Here is an 11,742-nt window from a genome sequence, read left to right as displayed (position 1 = left end):
TTTTGGAAGTAGAAAAACATATATGCTAATGGGCCGCATAAATATCCGGCCCATTTTACTGGTGCTTGAGGCGAAGCTGGGTTCACTCGCGCTAAATACCGCAGGCGCGAAGCATTCTCCGACTGGCCGTGTGAAGCGGGGAATAGTTTGGTTTGCATCGCGTTCCTTTCCTAAAAAGAAAAACAATTAAAATTCCCGCGGGCGCGAAGCATTCTCCGACTGATAAGAGCGGTACGCGCCCGCGCCGCCCGGTCGTCAATTACATATAGCGCCGCCGACCGCCCGGTGACCAACACCATCTACAACTTTGCCACTTCGGATCAGCCCGCTGCAGCTATGGCGATGTCGAAGCATGCCGCCGGCCCCGCCGCCGTCGCTGGCCCAGTGGTCGTGCGCCAGGTCGAGGCGACCACGATCTGCTTCTCCGAGGATCCCGCGCCGGCCAACACCGGCTACCTCGCGGTGATGGTGACGTGCTGCGTGAAGCGGTCCCTGGACTTCCGCGGGCACGGCCAGCGCCCGTACGTGCTGGAGCAGGAGTACATCTGGGATGGCAGCGACACCGCCACCACATTCCTCGTCAGAGACCTCTCCGCGCTCCAGAGCGACGGCGCCTGCCGCTGGGCCCTCCGCGGGATGCTGGCGGAGCTGCCGCAGGTCCGGGCGCTCGGCCTTCCCGAGGACGAGTGGGACGCCGTCGTGCCGGCGGACGTCGTGCCGCAGATCGTCCGCCTGGCGCGCGGCGACGACGCCAGCTACGGCTTCACCTTCTGCTTCGCAATGGAGGTGAATCAGCGGTTCATACACGGCGAGCTGGCCCTCCTGATGGCTTGCAAGGAGTGGGAGCTGGGCGGCAGCAAGAGGGCCGACGACTGCCCGATCTGCTTGGATGGGCTGGAGCTGGAGGGACAGCCCGCCGTGGAGCTGCCGTGCAAGCACCCGTTCCACAGCCAGTGCATTTCCACATGGTTTTCCAAGGAGACAACTTGCCCGATGTGCCGTGGCGACGTGAGGCTCTGTGCCCTGCCGGAGTTTCTCAACCTGTAGTGCACTGGGGAGATGTGGGACTCAAGGCCTAGCCCAGCAGCCAAGCAGTACCCTATTTTTAGCAGTTTCCTCTATCTATCTATTCTTTTTCCAGAAAGAGTGCCAAGCTATTATCTGTAAGGTGTGTCAATTTCAGTTTGAGTCGGTTATTATCTGTTAAGTTTGTTGCTAATTAAAAGAAATGGAATTGGGCTGGGCTTGAGACTTCACTATATCCATTGTTCCAGCCTTGTAGTAAGTTTAAAGATTGGCCGTACATTCATTCATGTTTTTGCAGGGGAGATACTTGTATTATTCTCTCGCAAAAAAAGATGCTTTTATTATTCAAACAATAGGGTCACAACAATCAGTTTCACATAGTTTAACGGTATCAGAAAGATCAGACCCCAACCAGGGTAATGGATCCCGGATGAAAGAAAATCTCGTGGGGCACCGAGGTATTTGGTTACCACGGTAACCAAAAATGGCGGACAGTTACTGAACCATTATTTTAAATGAATTTTGAATCTAGATAAAATCCATCCAAAATTCAGTCAAATTGATTCAAATTCAAAATTTTAAATTTTTTGGCCCGGTAAGGCGACTTCTCATGGTGTACTGTGATTTGCGGTTAATGCCCCTGGTAACCAATTTTTATGCTCGGTACCCAAATTTTAGTAGTTTCCTCTATCTATCTATCTATCTATCTATCTATCTATCTATCTCACCCTTTTTTCCCGCAAAAAAAATAATGTATCTCACCCTTTATCATAAAAAATCTATCTATCTATGTATCTATTATTTTCATCTCAAACAAAATATATTTATTCTTTGTTCCAGAAATGTTAAGTTATTTTTCTCAAAAAAGAAGAAACGTTAAGTTATTATCTTTAAGTTTGTCAATTTCAGTTTCAGTAAGTTATTATCTATCAAGTTCGTTGAGAACAGAAATGGAATTGGCATGGGCTTGAGACTTCAGTATATATACATTGTTCCTGAAAGTCCTGCTCGAGCTCAAATGCTCTTGGCACGAATCCCGAAATGATCTACGAAGAGTAACCACAATGATTGTATCTGAGTAGAAAGAAGCAACAGACAGTGGCATGACAAAATAAAGGATCAAGTTTGCCTATCTAATTTTCGTCCTATTAGGTTATGCAATGTCATCTATAAATTAGTTGCAAAGTGTCTAGATAATAGACTACAACCGATACTCAACGAGATAATATCTCCGTATCATAGTGCTTTCGTACCTTTGAATGCACTTTGAAGGTTGATAACAGATAATGTTTTGCTAATCTTTGAATGTCTTCATTATACTCAGCATGAGAAGATCCCGACTAACAATTTTAGTTCATATAAACTTGACCTGTCAAAAGCTTATGATCGTGTTGATTGGGTGTTATTGGAGCAAGCGATGCAAAACTTGGGCTTCGCTCACCAGTGGGCAACGTGGATTATGATATGTGTTATCTTGGTGAGGTACTCCATTAAATTCAATGAAGCCTGCTTGGATTCCTTTGCACCGTCTTGAGGGTTACAGCAAGGTGATCCCATATCTCCTTTTTTTATTCCTATTTTAGCTGACGGTCTATCTGCGTTGCTAAGACAGGGTGTGCAAGACAATGCCATCATTTTGGGTAAGGTGTGTCCGCGGGTGCCAGGGGTGTCACATCTCCTATTTGCAGATGGCACGCTTCTCTTTCTCAGGGCTTACCCGGTCCAAGCTCAATCGGTTAAGAATGTCATTAAGAGCTATGAGAGAGCTACATGACAGCTAATTAGTCCTAAAAAATGCTCGATTCAGTTTGGGGAAAGTTGTCTAGTACACATACAACAGGAAGTTAAACAGATTCCGGAGGTATAAAGAGCTCACTTTGACAGCAAGTACCTTGGACACCCAACACCAGATGGTAGGATGCATAAAGGCAAGTTGTGGATGCTATAGGAAAGCATCACAAGCAGAATTTTAGTTTGGGCTGACACATTGTCATCGAATGCGAAGGAGACAATGATAAAAACATTGCACGAGCAATTCCTACATACATTATGGGGGTCTTCAAGTTGCCTTGTTCAATGTGCGATGACTTAACAAGGCTTGTCAGGAATTTTTGGTGGGGGTGTCTAAATAAGGAAAGAGGAAGACACAGTGGGCTTGTGGGATGAATTGACCCAGCCAAAGGCACAATTTGGACTTGGTTTTCGCTATTTCAGGATTTTGAACCAAGCCCTCCTTGCTGGCCAAGCTTGGCGTCTTCTAACGCACCTAGAGTCCCTATGCGCCCAGGTACTCAAGGCTAGATACTATCCTAACGGTGAACTTGAGGGCGTTGTTTTGCAGGTAAAGCATCCCCGACGTGGCATGCCATACAACATGGGATGGAACTGCTCAAGAAGGGCCTCACCTAGAAGGTTGGAAATGGGGAGCGGGTGTGTATATGGCGCGACCCCTGGCTGCCCTGGCCTTTGTCATATCGACTTACTACCGCTCATGGCACATGCAGATTGCAGCGGGTGGCTGAGCTTCTGGATGCTAATGGACAATGAAACATGCTGCTGCTACAGAATCATTTCAACATGGCAGACATCGAATGCATCACCAACATCAACCCCTTGTTGGAGCGCTTGGACGATGTTTGCATGAGCTCCAAACCCACGTGGTATCTTCACCGTGCGGAGTGCTTACTATGTTGGCCTTCACGAATTTAATAGAACAAATCGGTGCGCCATGGGCAAGGCACTGGAAGGCACACGTGCCGTCTGGAAGGCATTATGGGGCGTGCCCCCAAGATACATGTGTTTGCTTGACGAGTGGTCTCGAATTTATTGGCAACAATGGTGAACAACCAAAAAAGAACTTTTGGGAAAAATTGATATTTGTGTTGTTTGCAGGGTGGAATGCGAGGACACAATCGAACACTCTGTGTAGCTGCCCGTAGTCGCACGTTTTGTGGCGGTCTATGGCAGAAGAATGGTGCACTCCAAATGTGGATGACCTACGCAATATGAGACATGACTAGCTGCTACATCTCATCAACTCTAGTGATGAACATGTTGGGAAACGTAGTAGAAAACAAAAAAGTTGCGCCTACGCACATCCAAGATCAGTAATGGGTTGGTGATACGTCCATTTTGCATCATGCTTTTATATCGATATTTATTGCATTATGAGCTGTTATTACACATTATGTCACAATACTTATGCCTATTCTCTCTTATTTTACAAGGTTTACATAAAGAGGGAGAATGCCTGCAACTGGGATTCTGGGCTGGAAAAGGAGCAAATATTAGAGACCTATTCTGCACAATTCCAAAAGTCCTGAAACTTCACGGAAGATGTTTTCCAAATATATAAAAAATACTAAGAGCAAGAACTTCACCAGGGGGCCATACCCTGCCCACGAGGGTGGGGGCGCGCCCTACCCCCAGGGCGCGCCCCCTACCTCGTGGGCCCCCCGGTGGCCCTCCGGTGGCCATCTTCTGCTATATGGAGTCTTCCGATGGGAAAAAAACCATAAGCCATCTTCTCGGACGAAACTCCGCCGTCACGAGGCGGAACTTTGGCGGAATCAATCTAGGGCTCTGGCGGAGCTGTTCTGCCGGGGAAACTTCCCTCCCGGAGGGGGAAATCATCGCCATCGTCATCACCAACGCTCCTCTCATCAGGAGAGGGCAATCTCCATCAACATCTTCATCAACACCATCTCATCTCAAAACCCTAGTTCATCTCTTGTATCCAATTCTTGTCTCCAAGTCCGGGATTGGTGCTAGTAGGTTGCTAGTAGTGTTAATTACTCCTTGTAGTTTATGCTAGTTGGTTTAATTGGCGAAAGATCATATGTTCAGATCCTATATGCATATTAATACCCCTCTAATTATGAACATGTTTATGCTTTGTGAGTAGTTACTTTTGTTCCTGAGGACATGGGAGAAGTCTTGCTATTAGTAGTCATGTGAATTTGGTATTCGTTCGATATTTTGATGAGATGTATGTTGTCTCTCCTCTAGTGGTGTTATGTGAACGTCGACTACATGACACTTCACCATTATTTGGGCCTATAGGAAGGCATTAAGTAATAAGTAGATGAGGGGTTGCTAGAGTGACATAAGCTTAAACCCTAGTTTATGCGTTGCTTCGTAAGGGGCTGATTTGGATCCATATGTTTCATGCTATGGTTAGGTTTACCATAATACTTTTGTTGTAGTTGCGGATGCTTGCAATAGAGGTTAATCATAAGTGGGATGCTTGTCCTAAAGGAAATATGCCCTAGAGGCAATAATAAAGTTGTTATTTATTTCCTTGTATTATGATAAATGTTTATTATTCATGCTAGAATTGTATTAACCGGAAACATAATACATGCGTGAATACATAGACAAACAGAGTGTCACTAGTATGCCTCTACTTGACTAGCTCATTGATCAAAGATGGTTATGTTTCCTAACCATAGACATGAGTTGTTATTTGGTTAATGGGATCACATCATTAGGAGAATGATGTGATTGACTTGACCCATTCCATTAGCTTAGCACTTGATCGTTTAGTTTGTCGCTATTGCTTTCTTCATAACTTATATATGTTCCTAGGACTATGAGATAATGCAACCCCCGTTTACCGGAGGAACACTTTGTGTGCTACCAAACATCACAACGTAACTGGGTGATTATAAAGGTGCTCTACAGGTGTCTTTGAAGGTATTTGTTGGGTTGGCGTATTTCGAGATTAGGATTTGTCACTCCGATTGTCAGAGAGGTATCTTTGGGCCCTCTCGATAATGCACATCACACAAGCCTTGCAAGCATTGCAATTAATAAGTTAGTTGCGGGGTGATGTATTACGGAACGAGTAAAGAGACTTGCCGGTAACGAGATTGAACTAGGTATTGAGATACCGATGATTGAATCTCGGGCAAGTAACATACCGATGACAAAGGGAACAACGCATATTGTTATGCGGTCTGACCCATAAAGATCTTCGTAGAATATGTAGGAGCCAATATGAGCATCCAGGTTCCGCTATTGGTTATTGACCGGAGACGTGTCTCGGTCATGTCTACATAGTTCTCGAACCCGTAGGGTCCGCACACTTAAAGTTCGGTGACGATCGTAATTAGGGTTTTTGTGTTTTGATGTACCGAAGGTTGTTCGGTGTCCCGGATGTGATCACGGACATGACGAGGAGTCTCGAAATGGTCGAGACATAAATATTGATATATTGGAAGCCTATATTTGGATATCGGAACGTTCTGGGTAAAATCGGGATTTTACTGAAGTACCGGGGGGTTACCGGAACCCCATGGGGGTTATTGGGCCTACATGGGCCCTAAGGGAGAAGAGGAGGGCCGGCCAGGGCAGGCCGCGCACCCCCTCCCCCCTAGTCCGAATAGGACAAGGAAGGGGGGGGGGGGCGCCCCCCTTTCCTCTTTCTCCCTTCCCCCTTCATTTTCCAACAAGGCAAGAGGGGGGAGTCCTACGCCCGGTGGGAGTAGGACTCCTCCAGGCGCACCCCTTGGGCCGGCCGCACCTCCCCCTCTCCCTCCTTTATATACGGGGGCAAGGGGGCACCTCATGACACACAAGTTGATCTTTGTGATTGTTCCTTAGCCTTGTGCGGTGCCCCCTTCCACCATATTCCACCTCGGTCATATCGTAGCGGTGCTTAGGCGAAGCCCTGCATCGGTAGAACATCATCACCGTCATCACGCCGTTGTGCTGACGAAACTCTCCCTCAACACTTTGCTGGATCGGAGCTCGAGGGACGTCACCGAGTTGAACGTGTGTAGAACTCGGAGGTGCCGTACGTTCGGTACTTGGATCGGTTGGGTCGGGAAGACGTACGACTACTTCCTCTACGTTGTGTCAACGCTTCCGTTGCCGGTCTACGAGGGTACGTAGACAACACTCTCCCCTCTCGTTGCTATGCATCACCATGATCTTGCGTGTGCGTTGGAATTTTTTTGAAATTACTACGTTCCCCAATAGTGGCATCCGAGCCTAGGTTTTATGCGTTGATGTTATGCACGAGTAGAACACAAGTGAGTTGTGGGTGATATAAGTCATACTGCTTACCAGCATGTCATACTTTGGTTCGGCGGTATTGTTGGATGAAGCGGCCCGAACCGACATTACGCGTACGCTTACGCGAGACTGGTTCTACCGACGTGCTTTGCACACAGGTGGCTGGCGGGTGTCAGTTTCTCCAACTTTAGTTGAACCAAGTATGGCTACGCCCGGTCCTTGCGAAGGTTAAAACAGCACCAACTTGGCAAACTATCGTTGTGGTTTTGATGCGTAGGTAAGAACAGTTCTTGCTAAGCCCGTAGCAGCCACGTAAAACTTGCAACAATAAAGTAGAGGACGTCTAACTTGTTTTTGCAGGGCATGTTGTGATGTGATATGGTCAAGACATGATGCTAAATTTTATTGTATGAGATGATCATGTTTTGTAACCGAGTTATCGGCAACTGGCAGGAGCCATATGGTTGTCGCTTTATTGTATGCAGTACAATCGCGCTGTAATGCTTTACTTTATCACTAAGCGGTAGCGATAGTCGTGGAAGCATAAGATTGGCAAGAAGACAACGATGCTACAATGGAGATCAAGGTGTCGCGCCGGTGACGATGGTGATCATGATGGTACTTCGGAGATGGAGATCACAAGTACAAGATGATGATGGCCATATCATATCACTTATATTGATTGCATGTGATGTTTATCTTTTATGCATCTTATCTTGCTTTGATTGACGGTAGCATTATAAGATGATCCCTCACTAAATTATGAAAGTATAAGTGTTCTCCCTGAGTATGCACCGTTGCGAAAGTTCTTCGTGCTGAGACACCATGTGATGATCGGGTGTGATAGGCTCTACGTTCAAATACAACAGGGGCAAAACTGTTGCACACGCGGAATACTCAGGTTAAACTTGACGAGCCTAGCATATAACAGATATGGCCTCGGAACACGGAGACCGAAAGGTCGAGCGTGAATCATATAGTAGATATGATCAACATATTGATGTTCACCATGGATACTACTCCATCTCACGTGATGATCGGACATGGTTTAGTTGATCTGGATCACGTGATCACTTAGAGGATTAGAGGGATATCTTTCTAAGTGGGAGTTCTTAACTAATATGATTAATTGAACTTAAATTTATCATGAACTTAGTACTTGATAGTATCTTGCTTGTCTATGTTTGATTGTAGATAGATGGCTCGTGTTGTTGTTCCATTGAATTTTAATGCGTTCCTTGAGAAAGCAAAGTTGAAAGATGATGGTAGCAATTACACGGACTGGGTCCGTAACTTGAGGATTATCCTCATTGCTTCACAGAAGAATTACGTCCTGGAAGCACCGCTAAGTGCCAAGCCTGCTGCAGGAGCAACAGCAGATGTTATGAATGTCTGGCAGAGCAAAGCTGATGACTACTCAATAGTTCAATGTGCCATGCTTTACGGCTTAGAACAGGATCTTCAACGATGTTTTGAACGTCATGGAGCATATGAGATGTTCCAGGAGTTGAAGTTAATATTTCAAGCAAATGCCCGGATTGAGAGATACGAAGTCTCCAATAAGTTCTATAGCTGCAAGATGGAGGAGAATAGTTCTGTCAGTGAACATATACTCAAAATGTCTGGGTATCATAATCACTTGACTCAACTAGGGGTTAATCTTCCTGTTGATAGTGTCATTGACAGAGTTCTTCAATCACTGCCACCAAGCTACAAAATCTTCGTGATGAACTATAATATGCAAGGGATGAATAAGACTATTCCTTAGCTCTTCGCGATGCTAAAAGCCACGAAGGTAGAATCAAGAAGGAGCATCAAGTGTTGATGGTCAATAAGACCACCAGTTTCAAGAAAAAGGGCAAAGGGAAGAAGAAAGGGAACTTCAAGAAGAATAGAAAACAAGTTGCTGCTCACGAGAAGAAACCCAAGTCTGGACCTAAGCCTGAGATTGAGTGCTTCTACTGCAAGCAAACAGGTCACGGGAAGTGGAACTGCCCCAAGTATTTGGCGGATAAGAAGGATGGCAAACTGAACAATGGTATATGTGATATACATGTTATTGATATGTACCTTACTAATGCTTGCAGTAGCACCTGGGTATTTGATACTGGTTCTGTTGCTAACATTTGCAACTCGAAATAGGGGCTACGGATTAAGCGGAGATTGGCTAAGGACGAGGTGACGATGCGCGTGGGAAATGGTTCCAAAGTCGATGTGATCGCGGTCGGCATGCTACCTCTACATCTACATTCAGGATTAGTATTAGACCTAAATAATTGTTATTTGGTGCCAGCATTGAGCATGAACATTATATCTGGATCTTGTTTGATGCGAGACGGTTATTCATTTAAATCAGAGAATAATGGTTGTTCTATTTATATGAGTAATATCTTTTATGGTCATGCACCCTTGAAGAGTGGCCTATTTTTGATGAATCTCGATAGTGGTGATACACATATTCATAATGTTGAAACCAAAAGATGCAGAGTTGATAATGATAGTGCAACTTATTTGTGGCACTGCCATTTAGGTCATCTCGGTGTAAAGCGCATGAAGAAACTCCATACTGATGGACTTTTGGAACCACTTGATTATGAATCACTTGGTACTTGCGAACCGTGCCTCTTGGGTAAGATGACTAAAACACTGTTCTCCGGTACTATGGAGAGAGCAACGGATTTGTTTGGAAATCATACATACAGATGTATGTGGTCCAATGAATGTTGAGGCTCGTGGCGGATATCGTTATTTTCTCACCTTCATAGATGATTTAAGAAGATATGGGTATATCTACTTAATGAAACATAAGTCTAAAACATTTGAAAAGTTCAAAGAATTTCAGAGTGAAGTTGAAAATCATCATAACAAGAAAATAAAGTTTCTACGATCTGATCGTGGAGGAGAATATTTGAGTTACGAGTTTGGTCTACATTTGAAACAATGCGGAATAGTTTCGCAACTCACGCCACCCGGAACACCACAGCGTTCCGAACGTCGTAATCGTACTTTATTAGATATGGTGCGATCTATGATGTCTCTTACTGATTTACCGCTATCATTTTTGGGTTATGCTTTAGATACGGCTGCATTCAAGTTAAATAGGACACCATCGAAATCCGTTGAGACGACGCCTTATGAACTGTGGTTTAGCAAGAAACCAAAATTGTCGTTTCTGAAAGTTTGGGGCTACGATGCTTATGTGAAAAAGCTTCAACCTGATAAGCTCGAACCCAAATCAGAGAAATGTGTCTTCATAGGATACCCAAAGGAGACTGTTGGGTACACCTTCTATCACAGATCTGAAGGCAAGACTTTTGTTGCTAAATTCGGAGTTTTTCTAGAGAAGGAGTTTCTCTCGAAAGAAGTGAATGGGAGAAAAGTGGAACTTGATGAGGTAACTGTACCTGATTCCTTATTGGAAAGCAGTACATCACAGAAATCGGTTTCTATGACACCTACACCAATTAGTGAGGAAGCTAATGATAATGATCATGAAACTTTAGATCAAGTTACTACCAAACCTCGTAGATCAACCGGAGTAAGATCCGCACCAGAGTGGTATGGTAATCCTGTTCTGGAAGTCATGCTACTAGATCATGATGAACCTACGAACTATGAAGAAGCGATGGTGAGCCCAGATTCCGCAAAATGGCTAGAAGCCATGAAATCTGAGATGGGATCCATGTATGAGAACAAAGTGTGGACTTTGGTTGCCTTGCCCGTTGATCGGCAAGCAATTGAGAATAAATGGATCTTCAAGAAGAAGACTGACGCTGATGGTAATGTTACTGTCTACAAAGCTCGACTTGTTGCGAAAGGTTTTCGACAAGTTCAAGGGATTGACTACGATGAGACCTTCTCACCCGTAGCGATGCTTAAGTCTGTCTGAATCATGTTAGCAATTGCCGCATTTTATGATTATGAAATTTGGTAAATGGATGTCAAAACTGCATTCCTGAATGGATTTCTGCAAGAAGAGTTGTATATGATGCAACCAGAAGGTTTTGTCGATCCAAAGGGAGCTAACAAAGTGTGCAAGCTCCAGCGATCCATTTATGGACTGGTGCAAGCCTCTCGGAGTTGGAATAAACGCTTTGATAGTGTGATCAAAGCATTTGGTTTTATACAGACTTTTGGAGAAGCCTGTATTTACAAGAAAGTGAGTGGGAGCTCTGTAGCATTTCTAATATTATATGTGGATGACATATTATTGATTGGAAATAATATAGAATTTCTGGATAGCATAAAGGGATACTTGAATAAGAGTTTTTCAATGAAAGACCTCGGTGAAGCTGCTTACATATTGGGCATTAAGATCTATAGAGATAAATCAAGACGCTTAATTGGACTTTCACAAAGCACATACCTTGACAAAGTTTTGAAGAAGTTCAAAATGGATCAAGCAAAGAAAGGGTTCTTGCCTGTGTTATAAGGTGTGATGTTGAGTAAGACTCAATGTCCGACCACTGCAGAAGATAGAGAGAAAATGAAAGATGTTCCCTATGCTTCAGCTATAGGCTCTATCATGTATGCAATGATGTGTACCAGACCTGATGTGTGCCTTGCTATAAGTCTAGCAGGGAGGTATCAAAGTAATCCAGGAGTGGATCACTGGACAGCGGTCAAGAACATCCTGAAGTAACTGAAAAAACTAAGGATATGTTTCTCGTATATGGAGGTGACAAAGAGCTCATCGTA

The 11,742-nt window shown here is 44.5% G+C and overlaps 1 protein-coding gene across 1 annotated transcript; it reads left to right on the top strand.

Annotated features, from left to right (window-relative positions):
* Window positions 1-336: 336 nt before the first annotated feature.
* LOC119272926 (E3 ubiquitin-protein ligase RING1-like) lies at window positions 337-1,047 on the top strand. The gene has a single exon (XM_037554270.1). It carries the CDS (start codon window positions 337-339, stop codon window positions 1,045-1,047), a length of 711 nt encoding a protein of 236 aa, XP_037410167.1.
* Window positions 1,048-11,742: the final 10,695 nt, after the last annotated feature.

Source organism: Triticum dicoccoides, chromosome 3A (assembly GCF_002162155.2).
Source record: "Triticum dicoccoides isolate Atlit2015 ecotype Zavitan chromosome 3A, WEW_v2.0, whole genome shotgun sequence".
NCBI classification, from domain to species: Eukaryota; Viridiplantae; Streptophyta; class Magnoliopsida; order Poales; family Poaceae; genus Triticum; species Triticum dicoccoides.
The sequence above is the reverse complement of the archived record's forward strand: the minus strand, read 5'-3'. Positions and strand labels throughout refer to the sequence as shown.

What these genes read in the sequence shown, in the direction of transcription:
- LOC119272926 (XM_037554270.1), top strand. Translation starts at nt 337, where the DNA reads ATGGCGATGTCGAAGCATGCCGCCGGCCCCGCCGCCGTCGCTGGCCCA.